General features: G+C 47.2%; 1 protein-coding gene across 1 annotated transcript; it reads left to right on the top strand.

Annotated features, from left to right (window-relative positions):
* Positions 1 to 375: 375 nt before the first annotated feature.
* NDUFAB1 (NADH:ubiquinone oxidoreductase subunit AB1) lies at positions 376 to 14,439 on the top strand. The gene is made up of 5 exons (XM_054453679.2): positions 376 to 707; positions 9,644 to 9,766; positions 11,602 to 11,689; positions 13,083 to 13,182; positions 14,278 to 14,439. The coding sequence occupies exons 1-4, from the start codon at positions 540 to 542 to the stop codon at positions 13,172 to 13,174; spliced, it is 471 nt and encodes a 156-aa protein (XP_054309654.2). The 5' UTR covers positions 376 to 539; the 3' UTR covers positions 13,175 to 13,182; positions 14,278 to 14,439.
* The last annotated feature ends 5,314 nt before the right edge of the window (positions 14,440 to 19,753 follow it).

Here is a 19,753-nt window from a genome sequence, read left to right as displayed (position 1 = left end):
TAGTTATGTATTGAAATTGATTATTTTTTCACACTATTATATATATATTTTTTTACCTATTCAATAAATGTTAATACTTGTGGAAGAATCGTGGAATCAAAACTTTGTCCTTTTTTTCTTTTAATCTTTTTTGTAATAGAGACGGAGTCTTGCCATGTTGGCCATTGGTCTTGAACTCCTGAGCTCAAGCAGTCCTGCCACCTTGGCCTCCCAAAGTGCTAGGATTAAAGGCGTCAGCCACCGCGCCCGGCCCCAAACGTTTAAATAGATGTATTTCAGAACTTTCAGATAACAAATGAAAGTAGGTTTCTCGTGCCGTGTCGTTTAGGAAAGACGGCGACGTCTGCACAGTTTAGACACCAAGCAGTTGTTCGTCCCCGAACCTGGATGGGCTCCGAGGGCGCAGTGCCTCCAGGAGCCGCCAGGGGCCGCCACCGCCGGCGGTGCCGACAGCGCTGCTGTGTGCGTCGCCTGCGCGCTGCCGGAAAGGAACCCTGGCCCGGAGGCGGCGGCGCAGTGCATCCTGGGTTGGCGTAGCCATGGCGTCTCGTGTCCTTTCAGCCTATGTCCGGCGCCTGCCCGCGGCCTTTGCGCCGCTGCCCCAGGTCCGGATGCTGGCCGTGGCCCGGCCTCTCAGCACCGCTCTGTGCTCCGCGGGGACCCAGACGAGGCTCGGGCCTTTGCAGCCGGCCTCAGTGCTCGCGCAGGTGATTCGCGGTGACTTTGCTGGTGCTTGGCAAGGGTCGGGGATTGGGCCCGGTGGGGGTGGGGGCCGGGCATCCGGGCCGCGCCAGCTGCAGGCAGGGGTGACCCAGGGGGCAGCCTGCTCGCTCCGCAGCCTAAAGGTGTTTAGTTGACCCCTGACGGGAGGCCGGGTGACCTCGTAATAACGAGCAAGAGCACTGACTCGATGTCCAGCACCGCTGGGCTGCCGCTTACCGAAACTGTGGACAAGTCTCCTAGCCTGGCTCACACTCACCTGCAAAATTGGGATCCTGGTCTCTACCTTGCGGAGTAGCAATGAGGATTAGATGAGTTAATGCGGATAGAGCACCTCGTATGGTCTCAAAATAGCGGTCACCGTATTGTAGTGAAAGCAGCACGCAAAGAGGCAGCCACATTGGCCTACAGCCTTCTCCAGAGCGATTCTCTCTCTGCAGTTCTGTCCTTAACTTTTCCCTGCAGCACCTTCTTCCTGTGTCCAGGACTCCTGAAAGTAATTCTAGGAAACAAGCGCAAGTGACCTTTGAACAATAAGGATTTGAATTGCGCGGGTCCACTTATATGCGGATTTTTTTCAACCAAACGCGGCCAGTATTTACGGGATGTGCCGCCCCGCGTATAAAGAGGGCAGGCTCTTCCTATAAGGGGATTCTGCAAGGCTGAGTGCGGGACGTGAGTGTGCGCGGATTTGGGTGTAGTCGGGGATCCTGGAACCAATCTCCTGCGCAAATACCAAGGAACGACTGTACCTGTAGTATATAGCTTGAGCTTATGAAATCTGCGTGAGGCTGAAACGCCGGGAGGCAGTGATTTCGGTGGTGGTGGTGTTGTTTTTGAGACAGAGTCTTGCTCTGTCGCCCAGGCTGGAGTGCAGTGGCGTGATCTCAGCTAACTGCAACCTGTGGCTTACGGCAACCTCCGCCTCTCAGGTTCAAGCGATTCTCCTCCCTCAGTCCCCGGAGTATTTGGGACTACAGGCGCCTGCCACCATGCCCGGCTAAGTTTTGTATTTTTAGTAGAGACGGGGTTTCATCATATTGGCCAGGTTGGTCTCGAACTCCCGACCTCGCGATCCACCCGCCTCGGCCTCCTAAAGTGCTGGGATTACAGGCGTGAACCACCGCGCCCGGCCTGTTGTTTTTTAAGTTCTCCAGATGACTCTGAAGTGCAATTGAGAATAAAAATAACCGTCTTAAGGTAGGATAGACTCCAAGGTCAAGTTATGAAACCTCTTTTCAAAGTCATAGACCTCAGGTAATAGTGGTTTCAACCTTGACTGCATGTCAGTGTGAAAAATAAGTGTGTCTGGTCCGGCGTGGTGGCTCACGCCTGTAATCCCAGCACTTTGAGAGGCCGAGGCGGGCGGATCGCTTGAGCCTAGGAGTTTGAGACCTTCCTAGGCAACATGGTGGAACCCCGTCTCTACAAAAAATACAGAAATTAGACCGGGCACGGTGGCTTAAGCCTGTAATCCCAGCACTTTGGGATGCCGAGGCGGGCGGATCACGAGGTCAGGAGATCGAGACCATTCTGGCTAACACAGTGAAACCCCGTCTCTACTAAAAATACAAAAAATTATCCGGGCGTGGTGGCATGTGCCTGTAGTCCCAGCTACTTAGGAGGCTGAGGCAGGAGAATCGCTTGAACCCGGGAGGCGAAGGTCGCAGTGAGCCGAGATCGCGCCACTTGTACTCCAGTCTGGGCGACAGAGAGAGACTCCGTCTCAAAAAAAAAAAAAACAACAACAAATTAGACGGGCGTGGTGTCGCGCGCCTCCTGACTAGGCCCAGCTACTCAGGAGGCTGAGGTGGGAGGATCGATTGAACCCAGGAGGCAGAGGTTTTAGGGAGCCGAGATCATGCCACTGCACTCCAGCCTGGAAGGCAGACCGTCTTAAATAAATAAATAAATAAGCCAGCCCATGCCAGATCGACAGAATCTAGAAGTGAGTACTAGGCGACTATTTTTTAGAAGTCATCAAGTGTTTCTTTTTGAAGCCAGTGTTGCTGTTCACTGACAGTGTAATGGATTAATTCATTGGGCACTGCCCTACTGGCTGTATCAAAAGGTGAAAAGTGTCACCCTGAAATTAAGGGTTAAAGGCCGGGCGCGATGGCTCACGCCTGTAATCCCAGCACTTTGGGAGGCCGATACGGGCGGATCACGAGGTCAGGAGATGGAGACCATCCTGGCTAACCGGTGAAACCCCGTCTCTACTAAAAATACAAAATAATTAGCCGGGCGTGGTGGCGGGCGCCTGTAGTCCCAGCTACTCGGGAGGCTGAGACAGGAGAATGGCGTGAACCTGAACCTGGGAGGAGGAGCTTGCAGTGAGCCGAGATCGCGCCACTGCACTCCAGCCTGGGCGACGGAGCAGGAGCAGACTCCATCTCAAAAAAAAAAAAAAAAAGGGTTAAAAAGGCAGTAGATAGAATTGATGAGTGTCTGGTTCCTAAGACTGATTTCAACATTGGGCTAAAATGTGAAGTGATTGTCTTTGTTCTTACAGCATTGATTCTCAGTTGATTGGACATACTGATCACTTGGGTTGGAATACAGATTCTGATTCATTTCTGGGAAGGGGCCAGAGAGTTTCCACGTCCAGTGGGCTTCCAGAAGATCCTCCTGCGAGTGTTCCTTGGACCATGCTTTGAATGGCAAGGAGCTCAGAAATGTTCCACTATGGCGGCTTGGCTTGCATATATAGCAGAGGAACCATTTTATATTTACAAAGTGGTTTTGACTAAGTTCATTCAAAGATATTGAGGGCCAGCTGTGTGCCAGGACTCATGCTAGCTGTTGATAGATACAGAGATGGATACAAAAGAAAGACATTAGCTTACATCTTCATTGAACACTTTGCAGCCCTTATGTCCAACTTGCCGGCTCCTTCTCTGCTGCTGTCTTCTTCCCTTGGCTGTTGTGACACTGTTCTCCCTTGGTTGGTTTGTCCCCCTACCTTGTTGGGACACTTTGCCTTTCAGGCTGGAGTGCAATGGCATGATCGTGGTTCACTGCAGCCTTGACCTCCTGGATTCAAATGGTCCTCCTGCCTCAGCTTCCTGAGTAGCTGGGACTACAGGCATGAGCCACCACGCCTGACTAATTTTTTGATGTCTGTCTTTTGTAGAGATGGGATCTCCTTATGTTGCCTAGGCTAGTTGTGAACTCTTGGGCTCAAGCGATCCTCCTGCCTCAGCCTCCCAAGTGCTGGGATTACAGGCATAAGCCATCACACCTGGTATGCCTAGTCCTTAAATGTTGGTGGGCTCCCGAGTTCTCTTACCACACATGCTCCTTGGACTCTTCACTCTTGGTTTCTGTTATTGCTGTATACCCCAGACCTCCGCCTCCAGCCCTTGTTCATCTCATTTGGACCATTGCTCTTGCTACCTGTTCCCTGCTGTGAAATTTCCTCTCCTCAAATCCATCCACTATGCCAACTTCAGAGCAACTAGTCACTCATTTACACCCTTTTTCCCAAAAGGAGCTAAGGCAGCTTTCCTGGGTAGAAAAATACCAGATGATATAAAATAGATGGTAAGGAAAAAAAAAAAACAAACCAAGGGCAGTGGCCTAAAATGCAGCCTGGAAGTCTTACACTTGATCCAGGCAGGCCCCGAATCTACACCGTCCAGCAGCTGGAGCACAAAGATAATTTCCAGCAGTTCTATAGGGCATGGTACCCAGATGAAGACAGCACTTGTGCAAAAAAAAGCTAGCTATTCCAGGACTGGGACCTGGGACCAGGACCAGACAAAGTCCCAGTCCCTTCCCATGGCCCTTAAGGCTCTGCAGACCTGGGCCCTCCCTCTTAGCCTCCAAGCCTGTCATCTGTGTACCATCTCCCAACATGAGCTGATGTCTTCTCACATAGACACAGGCACTGCACTTTCATGCCTTTTTTTTTTAGACAAGGTCTCTGTCATTAGGCTGGAGTGCAGTGGCACGATCATATCTCAGTGCAGCTTCAAACTCCTGGGCTCAAGCAATCCTTCTGCCTCAGTCCCTTGACTAGCTGGGATAACTGGCCCATGCTACCGCGCCTGGCCTCATTTCCTTTTCTTCCTGTTCTTCCCTCTCCTTGAATTATCAGTCTCGGCTCTTTTCCTCACCAAATCCAAGTCTGGCATCCTCCTTTCCGGCCACTCAAGGACTGAGTGACAACTTTTGTTATTGCGTCAGCCTACAGATACTTCTGTTGTGGTGCTTGCCATATTTTTATTTCAACTAAAATGATCTGTGGATTGGTCTTTTCCATTAGAGTGTAAGCTTCTCTGGGGGGAAGGTTGTGTCTTATTCGTCTTTGCATTTCCAGCCCATTGCACAGTTCTTGGCACACAGGTAAAGTTCCCAGGCTTCTGAGACGGTCGTGTAAATAAAGGCAAGACATTGTGAAACAGGTGTGTGTAGTGCAAAAGCAAAAAGAGATACTTGACCAACCTCTCAGTGAACGTGATCTTGAAGGCCTGTGCAGAGGCCAGGAAGAGCCTGGCACTTACCTCCTTGTGGTTGACTCTTAGGGTGTCTGGAAGGGAACATTGCTGGGGGGAAGAGAGTGAGCATATCATGAAGGGAGCTGTATGCTGCAGTGAGGAATTGTGGGTATTCTCTGCCAAGGTCATAGGGAGTGAACATGAAGCAGGGCTGATTGAAGGAATAAGCCCCAGGTGGCGGAAAAGGAACAGAGGTCTGTAAGCAGGAGTTTTGGAGACAGGTCAAGAGTTCATTTCCAAACTGTTGAGTTTGAGAGGTCTGGGCTGCCTGTGTAGAGTGGACCAGTCGGCAGTTTGTAGAGACGGTCTTTAAAGCCCTCTCCTTAGTCTCCTCTGAGTTTGCCTCAGGCAGAAGTGGGCCCCAGTGGAGTACCGGGATTCTGATGGAACCTCATCTGTTTGAATTACTAGCCCAGAGGGTCATCACTCTTTACCTGCAAACAGTACCTTCTCTGATGTCTGGGAGAGGTGGTTTTATTTCCCATATAATTGTTAAGTGTAGATCTTGGGGAAGAACAACACCAGAAACATCACATGTTGGCTGTTGGGGAGGTGCTTGTCCATTTTGTATCCCTTTTATTTTTTCCCAATCAACAGAGATCCAGCTAGAAGGAGCAACAAGACCTTCCAAGAGGCCATGCTGGAAGGACATGGGGTGAGGGGGATACCTAACCTTCCCTTGCCTCAGTTTTTCATCTGTAAAAAGGAGGGTGATAGTATCATGGATCTCACCAGAATACTGGAGAGCTGAAGAAAGATGATGTGTGTAAAGTGCTTAGGGCAGTATCATAGCCTGACTTGATAAGAAATCAATGAAGGCCGGGGCGTGGTGGCTTATGCATGTAATCCCGGCACTTTGAGAGGCTGAGGTGAGTGGATCACTTGAGACCAGGAGTTCAGGACCAGCCTGGCCAACATGGTGAAACCTCATCTCCACTAAAAATACAGAAATTAGCTAGGCATGGTGGTGCACGCCTTTAATACCAGCTACTTGTGAGGCAGAGGCATAAGAATCACTTGAACCTGGGAGGCAGAGGTTCCAGTGAGCCGAGGTCACAACACTGCACTCCAGCCTGGGCAACACAGTGAGACCCTGTCTGAAAAAAAAGAAAGAAATAGAGACCAGAGGCAGGAGCATGAGAGGGTAGTAGGATCAAGTATTTTGGGGCTACGTTACAGCCAAGGTATCAAACTAGCTGCTCCTGGTCATTGTTCTCAGGATCCTACTAAATAACCCTAAATAGCACTTACTATGTTAAGTGCCAGCCAATGTCCAAGCCCTTTACGTCATCTCATTGATGCTTCACAACAGTCCTGTGAGTGTGGTACTGTTGTTTATCCCCATTTTACAGCTGAGGAAACTGAGATGTAGAAGGTTAAGTAACCCACCCAAGGCCAAACAACTAGTGAGAGCCAGCACCATGGTGCAGGCATAGGCGGTCTAGTTTCAGAGTCTGAGCTCTTGCCCACTGACTTACTGCCTCACGCTGACCCTGATGCAGCACCCACTCTAGATTGGCATGTGGCCTCCAGTCAGAGACTCATTTAATTTAATCACATGGTGCCCACCTGGCCCCTGTAGGTACTTGCCGGAGCTGCCGAGGACAATGCTGACAACCTAGTTGGCCTCATGGGTAACTGTGTACGAACACAGAATATACCCTCACCAGGGGTCTTGCTTTGTTGCCCAGGTTGGTCGAACTCCTGAGCTCAAGCGATCCTTCCACTTTGGCCTCCCAAAGTGTTGGGATTACAGGCGTGAGCCACCACACCTGGCCTCGTACCATTTTTTTTTTTTCCTCTTTGGAGACAGTCTCACCCTATCGCCCAGGCTGGAGTGTAGAGCCACGATCTCAGTTCACTGCAACCTTTGCCTCCTAGGTTCAAGTGATCCTCCCACTTCAGCCTCCTGAGTAGCTGGGATTATAGGCACACGCCACCATGCCTGGCTAATTGTTGGATTTTTAGTAGAGACAGGGGTTTCACTATGTTGGGCAGGCTGGTCTTAAACTCCTGACCTCAAGTGATCCACCCACCTTGGCCTCCCAAAGTGCTGGGATTACAGGCCTGAGCCACCACACCTGGCCTCGTACCATTTCTTGATAAGCACACAGCCTCTGTTAGATCCCTCCACCTGAAACTTCTTTTCTGCCATTGCCATATTACCTCATTTCTTCTCCCCCTTTCTCTTTATTCCTTTCTTCTCCATTTTATTTGTGACTTGGAAACCTATTTGAGTCATTGTTAAGTAGGCCGGTGATGTGCCTGTATCAAAGGTCTCCTTAACCCACGTATAATAGGAAAGGAGACTAGACATTTAGACAAAGAAACATGCTCTAAAGCTCTTGAAATACTCAGAAAGGCTCATTAGAATATCTATCATACTCTCCAACTCATCTCTTTAGCTTGCTGATTAAACCTGATTTTTTTTTTTTTCTTGAGATGGAATCTCACTCTGTCACCCATGCTGGAGTGTAAATGATGTGATCTTGGCTCACTGCAACCTCCGCCTCCCAAGTTCAAGCGATTCTTCTGCTTCAGCCTCCTGAGTAGATGGGATTACAGGCACATGTTACCACACCCAGCTAATTTTTATATTTTTGGTAGAGACAGGGTTTCACCATGTTGGTCAGGCTGGTCTTGAACTCCTGACCTCGTGATCTGCCTGCCTCGGCTTCCCAAAGTGTTGGGATTACAGGTGTGAGCCACTGCGCCCAGCCTAAACCTGATTTTAATAACTGACTTCTTTTTCTTTTCTTTGTTGAGACAGAGTCTCACTCTGTGGGCCAAGGTGGAGTGCAGTGGCACAATCTCGGCTCACTGCAACCTGTCTCCTGGGTTCAAGCAATTCTCATGCCTCAGACACCTGAATAGCTGGGATTACAGGCACACGCCACCACACCCGGCTAATTTTTGTATTTTTAGTAGAGACGAGGCTTCACCATGTTGGCCAGGCTGGTCTCAAACTCCTGGCCTCAAGTGATTGGCCCACCTTGGCCTTCCAAAGTGCTGGGATTACAGGTGTGAGACACCACACCGGCCCAATACCTGTTCTTTATGCAAGATGAATGTTTCTTATACAGAGGTTATACTGGTTTGGTTCCCTGGGCAGTATTTATTATGATTTTTCATGGACCTTTGTGAGTTTCAGGGACCTGAGCCCTAACAAGCAGCCCCACGTTCTATAGGGAAATGCCTTAAGAACGCCAAGCCTCGGACTTAAAATCAACTTCAGGAGGTAAACAAACCAACTTAGATTAGGGATTTCTTTTTCTTTTTTTTGAGACAGAGTCTTGCTCTGTCACCCAGGCTGGAATGCAATGGCGCAGCCTCGGCTCACTGCAACCTCTGCCCCACACGTTCAACCGATTCTCCTTCCTCAGGTTCCTGAGTAGCTGAGATTACAGGCGCCCACCACCACCACGCCTGGCTAATTTTTGTATTTTTAGTAGAGACGGGGTTTCACCATGTTGGCCAGGCTGGTCTTGAACTCCTGACCTCAGATGATCTGCCCACCGTGGCCTCCTAAAGGGTGGTGATTATAGGCGTGAGCCACCACGACTAGCCAGATAAGGGATTTCTGTAGTGAGCAAAACTGCCAGATACCCTGTTTTGTTTTCTCTGGTTCTGCGTCGTACCTTCCACAGCATTAAACCCCCTGACCTGTAATTGCAGCTCATTCCACATTTGTTGAATGAAATCTGGCCAATATCGTAATACCTAAACATCGAGCCGACTAATACCAGAGATATGTGAGGTATTGCTCTAACATGGCAGAGGCCAGAAGGGCTCATGGTTTGGCTGGTGGCCATGAGGCAAGCCTCGCTGGAAGGGAAACAGATTGGAACGTAATGACTGTAAGCTCCCTCATCTCCTCTTTGGGTGGGTGGCCGGCCAGCTTCCTTTGTCCTGGCTGAGATCAGGGAGATAACTGCTGGAGCCAAACTAGACCTTTTTGGTATATGGTCCTCAATTTGAATTGCCTTTGGGTTTACCATGACAGCTCTTTCCTTGTGGGTTATTTTGACTTGGGTCTGCCTATTAAAGGTGGCAGCACCCTATAGAGGCCTCGGGATGCTGAAGATGCCGTGAGAAGACATAGGCATTCTGCAGACGCTAGACAATTTTAGTGGCAGTTAGTGTCGCAGAGCAGGATGAATGTCCAGAGCCTGAGGGCTGAACCCAGGAGGCAGAGGGACCGGTCCTGGCTCCCAGGAAGGAGGCCTGAGATGCTACCGAACTGTTGGGGCTTCTGCGATTACCCAGTCCTACAACTTGGTGTGTCCTGGTGGCCACAATGAGAATCAGATGCTGTGGGTTCTCTAAAGCCCCGAAAGTTCTGTGAAAGTTACCTGTAGGCTCGTGCATTGATTTAGAGGTATTTTCCGTTCAATGACAGTGTTTCCTTCCTGCCCTCGCTCTAGGTTCCTGGTAGAGTTACACAGTTGTGCCGCCAATATAGCGACATGCCTCCTTTGACGTTAGAGGGCATCCAGGACCGTGTTCTTTACGTATTGAAACTCTATGACAAGATTGACCCAGAGAAGGTAACTGATGGTGGTTTGAAGTTTTGTCTTTAAATATAGAGTATTTAATTACATGCTACAAAATGCAAAGGGAAAGATACTCAGTAAAAATCTCCCTGGCTCCCAGCCACCCAGGCCCATTCTGGGAGACAGCCAGCGCGCTACCAGTTTCATGTATGTTTCCAAAGGTACTCAATGCATATGTTAAAGAAGTATACATACATGTGTGTACATTATGTGTATGTATATCTCACTCTTTTTAAAAAACACAAGTGGCTGGGCGCTGTGGCTCATGCCTGTAATCCCAGCACTTTGGGAGGCCGAGGCGGGCGGATCACCTGAGGTCAGGAGTTCGAGACCAGCCTGACCAACATGTAGAAACCTCATCTCTACTGAAAATACAAAATTAGCCGGGCATGGTGGCGCATACCTGTAATCCCAGCTACTCGGGAGGCTGAGGCAGGAGAATCGCTTGAACCCGGGAGATGGAGGTTGCAGTGAGCCGAGATAGCGCCGCTGCAGTCCAGCCTAGGCAACAAGAGCGAAACTCCATCTCAAAAATAATAATAATAAATAATAAAAATACAAGTGGGGCCGGGCGTGATGGCTCACGCCTGTAATCCCAGCACTTTGGGAAGCCGAGGCGAGTGGATCATGAAGTCAGGAATTGAAGACCAGCCTGGCCAAGATGGTGAAACCCCATCTCTACTAAAAATACAAAAATTAGCTGGGCGTGGTGGCGGGCACCTGTAATCCCAGCTACTCAGGAGGCTGAGGCAGGAGAATTGCTTGAACCCGGGAGGCGAAGGTTGCAGTGAGCCGAGATTGCGCCACTGCACTCCAGCCTGGGTGACAGAGCAAGACTCTGTCTCAAAAAAAAAAAAAAGACAGTAAACACTTTGTAAAGCTGCTTACAGTTTATAATAATAATGCCACTTAAGGTGTGGAGTCTAGGCCTTTGTTGTCAGTAAGGCAGCAAAAATACCCAAACTTCTTCAGATGTCATTCAGAGCAATGATCAGAGATCTCAGTAAAACATATAGATTGGGCTGGGTGCGGTGGCTCACGCCTGTAATCCCAGCACTTTGGGAGGCTGAGGTGGGTGGATCACCTGAGGTCAGGAGTTCAAAACCAGCCTGGCCAACATGGCAAAAACCCTGTCTCTACTAAAAATACAAAAAAATTAGCTGGGCATGGTGGTGCACGCCTGTAATCCCAGCTACTTGGGAGGCTGAGGCATGAGAATCGCTTGAACCCAGGAGGCCAAGTTTGCAGTGAGCCGAGATCATGCCATTGCACTCCAGCCTGGGTGACAGAGCAAGACTCTCTCAAAAAACAAAAAATATATAGAGTGAAATCCTTCATTAGCTATGTATATATTGTTCACTTCAAAACAAAGTAGAGTAAGATAAAGCAAACCATGTCCATACCAGCATAGGTTACATATAAAATGTCAGTTATAGCCTCTGTATGTTAAAAAAAATTCGACGTAGTCACAAGGACAGAAAACCAAACATTGTGTGTTCTCGCTCATAGGTGGGAACTGAACAATGAGATCACTTGGACACACGGCGGGGAGCATCATTTACCAGGGCCTGTCAAGGGGTAGGGGGCTTGGGGAGGGACAACATTAGGAGAAATACCTAATGTAAATGATGAGTTGATGGGTGCAGCAAACCAACATGGCACATGTATACCTATGTAACAAACCTGCACATTCTGCACATGTACCCTAAAACTTAAAGTGTAATAAAAAAATTCAATATAGTGATTAAGTGGCATTTTACCACCCTGTTATCTTGGGAAGCAGATGCTTTCATGGACTAAATTTTGTGTTTGGTGCTCCTTTCTTGCAGCTTTCAGTAAATTCTCATTTTATGAAAGACCTGGGCTTAGACAGTTTGGACCAAGTGGAGATTATCATGGCCATGGAAGACGAATTTGGTAAGGCTCAGTCTTCTATCGACATACTGCGATTTTTGATTAAGGTGGATTAAACTGAAAGAAGTGGTGGGAGTCTGAATTGGAATTAGAATTAAATATTAATAGAAACAGTAGCATCCACTGCCCTAGGCACACACCCTCCTGCCCACTTACCATCAGGTGAAGTAAGCTTTAGGGATGGTACATTTATTCAGAAAGCACCTCGCACAAGCCCAGCAGAGTGCCCAGTGTGGTGCCAAGAGCCAAATGACCAGAGGTGGTTCCGGGGGACTGATTCTTCAGACAGGGGTCTAAGACAAAGGGCAAAAGCCTCCCCGGAACACATGCTGATGACACGTCAGCCCCTCCTGAGCTCGGGTAACGTGAACCAGATAGAAGTAATGTGTGCCAGGACAAGAGATGCACCCAGAGCCTCTGGCCTTGGTCTCCTATCCTGGCTCACAAGCATACTCCAAGTTTGGGACTGTGTGTTGTGCAGGTGAGACTTTTATAAGGCTCCATGGCTGTTTCTGCGTGAGTTGGCTGAATAGGAAATCAAAGGACTTCTGTGCTGTTCTGCAGAGCAGGGCCTAGTTAAAATTCCTCACAGATGATGCTGACTAGGATGGAATCCTTTGCCTAGTGCTTAAGAGTACCAGGTCTGGAATTGAGCTTAGTCAGTAGGAGCCTGGACAAGTAACTGTATCTCTCAAAGCATGTTTCCTCAGCTGTAAAGTGGGGGTGATAATAGTAGGAACCCCAGGACTGGAATTGCTGTGAGAATTAGAGATGATGTGTAAAATGCTCAGCACAGTGTTTGGCCCAAAGTAAGCTAACTACCAAAACCCAGCCATTTATAAAAACCCAACCATCGTTAAAAAAAAAAAAAAAAAAAAAAAAAAAAATGCATGGGTGATGTGTGTTACAGCACACGAACCTTGAGAACGTGCCGAGTGAAAGAAGCCAGACACAGAAGATGACACGTTATATACCATTTACATGAAATGTCAAGAAGAGGCAAATCCAGAGACAGAAAGTAGACGGGTGGTTGCCAGAGCTAGGGAGGATGGGGAGTGACTGCTGACGGGCACTGGGTTTCTTTTACACAATGGTGATGGTTGCACAATGTTGTGAATATACTAAAAACTACCAAATTATATGGTATATACAAGGAGGAATTTTCTATTATGTGAATTCTGTCTCAACAAACAAACAAACAAACATACCTCCAAAGCATTGTACCCAACCTGTATGCATACTCTCTAGAAGCTAACTGGCCCACAACCTATATGGGATTCAAGGTTGCTGAAAGTTTTGATATACTTGTAGCTGTTGTAGAAGGGTCAGGTGTGTTCAGTTCTAAAGGATTTTTTTTTTTTTAACTCTCTCACATTGTTGTATATTTTTCTTTTAGGGTTTGAAATTCCTGATATAGATGCTGAAAAGTTAATGTGTCCACAAGAAATTGTAGGTTACATTGCAGATAAGAAGGATGTATATGAATAAAGTATCAGGTAAATAATTAGACTTAAAAAATGATGTTCACCCATAGATTTGTCTGTGGTTCTTCAATAAAAGAAACTTAAGAAGAAATAGAAAATGGAAATGCTTGACCAAGATTTTTCACTACTTATAAAATGCAAGCCCTTTCCTGTTGTCTGCCACTCAAAGGGGCCCAGCCCTGGTGGTGGTCTTTACCTTTGAGAAGTTGAGAGCTGTCATTCCTGGATAGAACTCCCTTGATTGTCAGCTCTCCTCACAAAAGCAGAATATTTTACAAAGTACTGAGCAGGTTAACCTGGAAACAGACCTCTGTCTCCCTCAATTACTCAGCCAAGGTAAGCCCAGCCTGCTGGGTAAGACACTGAGGTGACCTGGCTCTTAAGTAGGCAAGAGAAGCCTCATGGATAAGAGGATGGACTTTGGAGTCAGAGACACCCAAGTTTATTCTCAGCTCTGCCACACACTATAAGCCTGGTGGTCTCAGGCAGGCTGCTTAGCTCTGTAAGCCTCAGTTTCCTCATATGTAATATGGTGGTAATGATAGGACCTACCTGGGGCTTTTGTGAAAGCAAAATTGAAGAGAGTATATATATCACTTGATATAATGATGTAAAGGAGCCTCTCAGTAAATAGTAGCTCTTGTTACTTGGGCCCTAGAATAATCAAATAAGACTTTTTGAATTAAAACATTGTATTAGTGTCTTTAGTCTTTAGCTTTTAGTGACCCTGCCTTTTTTTTTTTTTAAAGATGGAACCTTGCTCTGTTGCCCAGGCTGGAGTGTAGTGGCATGATCTCGGCTCACTGCAACCTCTGCCTCCTGGGTTCAAGCGATTCTCCTGCCTCCGCCTCCTGAGTAACTGGGATTACAGGCGTGCAAGCTAATTTTTATATTTTTAGTAGAGATGGGGTTTCACCATGTTGGCCAGGCTAGTCTCGAACTCCTGACCTCAGGTGATCCGCCCACCTTGGCCTCCCAAAGTGCTGGGATTACGGGCATGAGCCACTGCACTCAGCCAGAGGCTGCATTTTTAGCACCTGAAAGATGTCACTTATCATTAGTAAGAATACATCAAAAATAACATTGAACTTATTTTGTCTTTTCCAGACCCTTTGGGTTGGCTGAGAGAGGACTCAGATGATAGTGACGAATGTCTGGCAGTGAGGACACATTTTGGCATTCTTGCTGACTCTGACAGAGTGATTCTGATGGACTCGTATTTAAATTGTATAAGTGTTTTACTCTTTGAAAATAAATCTATAAAACCAACATTTTCCCCAGTCTTCAGTTTTTCATTGATGTCTATAAAGTGCTTTTTTATGTTTGTATATTGACATTGTTTAATATTTTTAAAGGTCTGATTTGTCATTGGTATTCATGCATGTCAAAAACAATGGCTTCTCCAGCCACGTACTTGAAGTAAGGCTGTCTTCCCCACCTTCATATCAGGAGTGAATATATTCATGGAAATGGACTTTTTGCTTCAAAAAAAAATTTTGTTTTGGTTTCCATTAGCTTATTATCAGATGTGTCAGCTGATATCAGCAGGTGGGACTAGTTTTTCATCCCTGTCCTAAGGATCCCTTTCCAAATTAATACAATTTAACAGTTTTGGAGAATGGGAGGCTCTCTTTCCTCCTGGAAGGTCAGTTTGACATTGCCACACATCAAACCACAGTTTGTCACACATCATTATTGGTCCCACCCCTTTTACTCTTAGCACTCTGTTGGTTCCTTGGGGTTGATGTAGATAACGTACACATTGCTTAGCTCTTGAAGAGTTTAGTTTGAGAGTTAACATCAAAATAATTGCTCTCCTTTTACTGACATTTCTAGTATGGGGAGGGAAGAGGAACCAAAGGCCTACAGTAAGTAGTGTCTTCGAGGCAGAGGGACTAAGGTGAGGGGCCCTCAGCCAGCAGAGAATGTCATGGCTGAGAGATGAGGTGGTTGAAGGATGGGAGTCAGCTCTGGGATTAGTTCCACACTCACATCTGCTTCCCTTCCTGCAGGTACCAATACGCTGGTTCCTTCTGGGTTGCTCTAGAGTTATTCCAGGCATGTTAGGCAGACATAGTCCTTTTTTTTTTTTTTTTTTTTTTTTAACTTTTATTTAGGTTCAGGGGTACATGTGCAGGTTTGTTATATAGGTAAATTATGTGTCATGGGGTTTGGTGTACAGATTATTTCGTCACCCAGGTAATAAGCATAATACCCCATGGGTTTTTTTATTTGAGAAGGAGTTTTGCTCTTGTTGCCCAGACTGGAGTGCAGTGGCACGATCTTGGCTCACTGCAACCTCTGCCTCCCGGGTTCAAGCGATTGTCCTGCCTCAGCCTCCCAAGTAGCTGAGGTTATACCCGCCACCACGCACCCGCCACCACACCTGGCTAATTTTTTGTATTTTTAGTTGGGACGGGGTTTCACCATGTTGGCCAGGCTGGTATTGAACTCCTGACCTCAGGTGATCCGCCCAACTCGGCCTCCCAAAGTGCTGGGATTACAGGTGTGAGCCACTGTGCCCAGTCCCCGATGGGTGTTTTTTGGAGCCTCACCCTCCACCCTCCAGTAGGCCCCAGTGCCTGTTGTTCCCTTCTGTCCATGTTTACTCAATGTTTAGCTCCCACTTAAAGTGAGAACGTGGTATTTGGTTTTCTGATCCTGTGTTAGTTCACTTAGGATACTGGTTCCAGCTGCGTCCATGTTGCTATAAAGGACATGATCTCGTTGTTTATGGCTGCATAGTATTCCATGGTGTGTGTGTATGTGTGTGTAAACACACTTTTTTTTTTCAGACAGTCTCACTCTGTCGCCCAGGCTGGAGTGGTATGGCGCTATCTTGGCTAGCTACAACCTCTGCTTCCCCAGTTCAAGTGATTCTCCTGCCTCAGCCTCCTGAGTAGCTGGGATTACAGGCGTCCACCACCATGCCCGGATACTTACTTTGTATTTTTATCAGAGATGGGGTTTCACCATGTTGGCCAGATTGGTTTCGAACTCCTGACCTCAAGTGATCCGCCTGCCTTGGCCTCCCAGAGTGCTAGGAATACAGGCGAGAGCCACCGCACCCAGCCTACACATTTTCTTTACCCAGTCTGCAGTTGATGGGCATTTAGGTTGATTCCATGTCTTTGTTTTTATGAATAGTGTTGCAGTGAACACAGGCATGCGTGTGTCTTTATGGTAGAATGATTGATATTCCTTTATGTATATCCAGTAATGGGATTGCTGGGTCGAATGCAAACCTCATTTTCTTTGAGTTACTTTGAGACATTCACTGTCACCCAATCTGAGTGCAGTGACATGATCGTGGCTCACCGCAGCCTCAACCTCCCAGGCTCAGGCCATCCTCCTGCCTCAGCCTCCCAAGTAGGTACACCACTGCTAATTTTTTAAGTTATTTATAGAGATGGGATCTGACTGTGTTACCCAGGCTGGTCTCGAACTCCTGGGCTCAAAATATGCTCCCACCTCCATTTCCCAAAGTGCTTGGATTACAGGCGTTGAGGCACTGCACCTGGCCCCTTTTTAGCAATAGAAAGCATATCCTTCTCAGTCATGAAAATCATACATTGTTACACTAGACCTTTTTTATTTTTTTCAATACTTAGCAACATATCTTGGAAAACTGCCAAATTGGAGGATAAGGCTCTTCCTCATTGTTTTTTTACAACTGCATTTATTTAACAATAGCTTGAGCACTTACTAAGCACTGGTGATCAAACAGGGAGTAAACAGGCTGTGTGTTATTCCTTTGACTGGAACGTCCGGTAGTTTAACACTGGGGGTATTTTGGTGATAGTCCACAAGTTGTTCTATTTTAAATCCCATGGCAGCTGTACATTTTACCAAAAAAAGCGTCTGTGATTGTGTCTGCCTAAGATCACAAAAAAAGCGTCTGTGATTATGTCTGCCTAAGATCACAAAGTCTGACTGTACTGCCACTTGAGTGCCTGCTTTGCTGCTATCTTCACCAGACGCCTGCAGTGAAACAGCCCATTCACGTCATCCAGTAGCTGGTGTAAGCCCCAAAGAAGCCAGAATGAGGGAAGACATTTACTGGATCTCACACACACAGATCATTCATCCCCAAGGCCATTTAGGGTCTGGTTGTTCAAGCAATAGCAAAGGCCTTTCTGTTCTTTCTGCTCTAAGAGCTTATCAGAATGTTCTTTTGAGAGACTTCTGTGCCACTATAGGGAGGCAGCAAACTGGCCAAATGTAGCATTCCAAAGTGTGTGTGCATTCAAGAACAGGGTAAATGGAATTGTATGCATATGGTATTTAATAGCTGCTGAAAACACCTCTGAGGATCTGTGCCTCTGTTGTACACCGTTCCCATTGGGAAAGGGTGGTTTGTGAAGCCTGTCATGACCCAGTCCCAGCCCTGTCTCCAGCCATCCCCACCATATCTCCAGTGGAGCTGCTTCAGTCTTCTCACTGTGTCCTCCACACAGCAAGTTCACTCACTCGCTCCACACACAAGGAAGTACCGTGTGTTAAGCACTCCTGGAGCCTGAGTACACAGTTTCACACTATATAGTTCGTTTCCCATCTCCAGGAGCTCACCACCTTGTAAGGGAGATAGGTACAACCTAGGTGGAGGTATCACATTCAGCATCACCAATGATACAAGCAGCCAACCTCCTATGCTGCTCCTGATGTGAGGCACCGAGGTCATGTCACCTCTGAGGCACTCTTGCTAAAATCATCTAACTTGAATCTGATTATGAGGAAACAAATCCAGAAGGTGGGACAGTTTATAAGGCCTGGACTTTAAAAAGTGTCAGGAGAGGCCCGGCATGGTGGCTCATGCCTGTTCTGTTAATCCCAGCACTTTGATTTGAGGCCAGGAGTTTGAGAACAGCCTGGGCAATATCGTGAGACCCTGTCTCTTCAAAAAAATTAAAAATTAGCTGAGTGTGGTGTCACATGCCTGTAGTACCAGTTAGTCCCAGATTTGGAGATTGGGATAAAGAGAGATGGACGGGCAAGAGATTCTGGGAATAAAATGGCAGAACCTGGGAGGATCACTTGAGCCAGGGAATTAGAGGCTACGGTGAGCTATTACTGGACCATGGCACTCCAGCCTGGGCAACAGAGGGAGACTCTGTCTCTAAAAAAGAATTGAAAAATAAACAGGCAGGATGCAGTGGCTCACACCTGAAATCCCAGCACTTTGGGAGGCTGAGGTGGGTGGATCACCTGAAGTCAGGAGTCCCGAGACCAGCCTGGCCAACATGGCGAAACCTCGTCTCTACTAAAAATACAAACATTAGCCAGGCATGGTGGCAGGTGCACGTAATCCCAACTACTTGGGAGGCTGAGGCAGGAGAATTGCCTGAACCGGGGAGGCAGAGGTTGCAGTGAGCCGAGATCATGCCACTGCATTCCAGCCTTGGCAACAGAGACTCCATCTCAAAATAAATAAAACAAATAAATGGCAGAATCTGATCAGTTGTGTCTAAGCTATCTCCCAACCTACCAGTACTGGGTGAGTTGTGGTCTAAAGCAGGGACCAGAGGATTGGATTTGATGCATTGAATTTGAGGTGTTTGTAGGATACGTGAGCAGGCAACAGATAATGAGCAAGAGTTCAAGAAAAATGTCAGGCTTGGAGTCTGAGCGCTGGTGAGGTGCTTCCCCAGTGCCGGCTTCCTCCTGCTAAGTTCCCATTGAGGAGTCCCCTCACCCCACTCTAGGAAGTGGCTTAAGTGGGAATGATAGGCCCTCTGCCCCTGGGATGCACACTTAAGTACTTGAGCGTAATGTGAATTCTTCTTCAGGGATGATTTGGTGCTGGAGTTGAGAAGCTAGGAGAACTGAAAGACTTACCTATCACCTGAAATTCTTTATCAAGTGCATGTGTTACTGTTTTAATTTTTAAAGTGATAGCCAACTAATAAATAAAATCAATTAAACAAATGTAACTGACAAATTAACTTTATTAATATGCAAAGCTAATTAATAAAGCCAACAAACAAATGCCAAGGTTCAAAGTTTAAAAAAGCAACTCACACACCCAAGTTAGTGCCCTGAAGACACACAGCAAAACCGAGGAAAGAAAAAAATTTGAAAGCAAAATAAAGCAGCTGGGTTCTTTCCTAACTTCTCAAGTACCAGACAAGTACCTAAGAGCACAGACTTTAGCATCAGGCAAAGCTGGGTTCTGAATCGTAGCTTCACTCGGTTAACAGGCATGTGATGTTGGCTAAGCCATCTAACTTCTCTGAACCTAAGATTTCCTCCAGTGGCTGAAGCGAGGGTCACAGGAGGGATGTGGTGCAGTGTTGACTATATAATGCAAGTAACATCCTTCGCACCGTTAAGACATAAGGAAGGAGCTGATGTCACAGGACCTGAATGCAGTGTTTAGAGCAAGTACGTGGTGAAAGAGCGCCCAAAGGTGATGTCCATTCTTCACTCCAGGGCTGGAGGCCTAGAGAAGCAGCATTTGCCTGGCACACAGCAAGAGGTCAAAACACCCTGCTAGGTGGTCTCTTTTTTTTTTGAGATGGAGTTTCACTCTTGTTGCCCAGGCTGGCGTGCAATGGCACGATCTTAGCTCACTGCAACCTCCACC

The sequence above is a fragment of the Pongo pygmaeus genome, chromosome 18 (genome assembly GCF_028885625.2).
Source record: "Pongo pygmaeus isolate AG05252 chromosome 18, NHGRI_mPonPyg2-v2.0_pri, whole genome shotgun sequence".
In the NCBI taxonomy this organism is placed as follows: domain Eukaryota; kingdom Metazoa; phylum Chordata; class Mammalia; order Primates; family Hominidae; genus Pongo; species Pongo pygmaeus.
Note: the sequence above shows the minus strand (reverse complement) of the source record. Positions and strands in the feature narration are given on the sequence as shown.

Bases quoted from the DNA above. Each gene is read 5' to 3' on its own strand.
- NDUFAB1 (XM_054453679.2), top strand. From the start codon at position 540: ATGGCGTCTCGTGTCCTTTCAGCCTATGTCCGGCGCCTGCCCGCGGCC. The intron at 9,767-11,601 runs GTAACTGATGGT...CCTTTCTTGCAG, and splicing joins ACAAGATTGACCCAGAGAAG to CTTTCAGTAAATTCTCATTT. The intron at 11,690-13,082 runs GTAAGGCTCAGT...TTTTTCTTTTAG, and splicing joins GGCCATGGAAGACGAATTTG to GGTTTGAAATTCCTGATATA.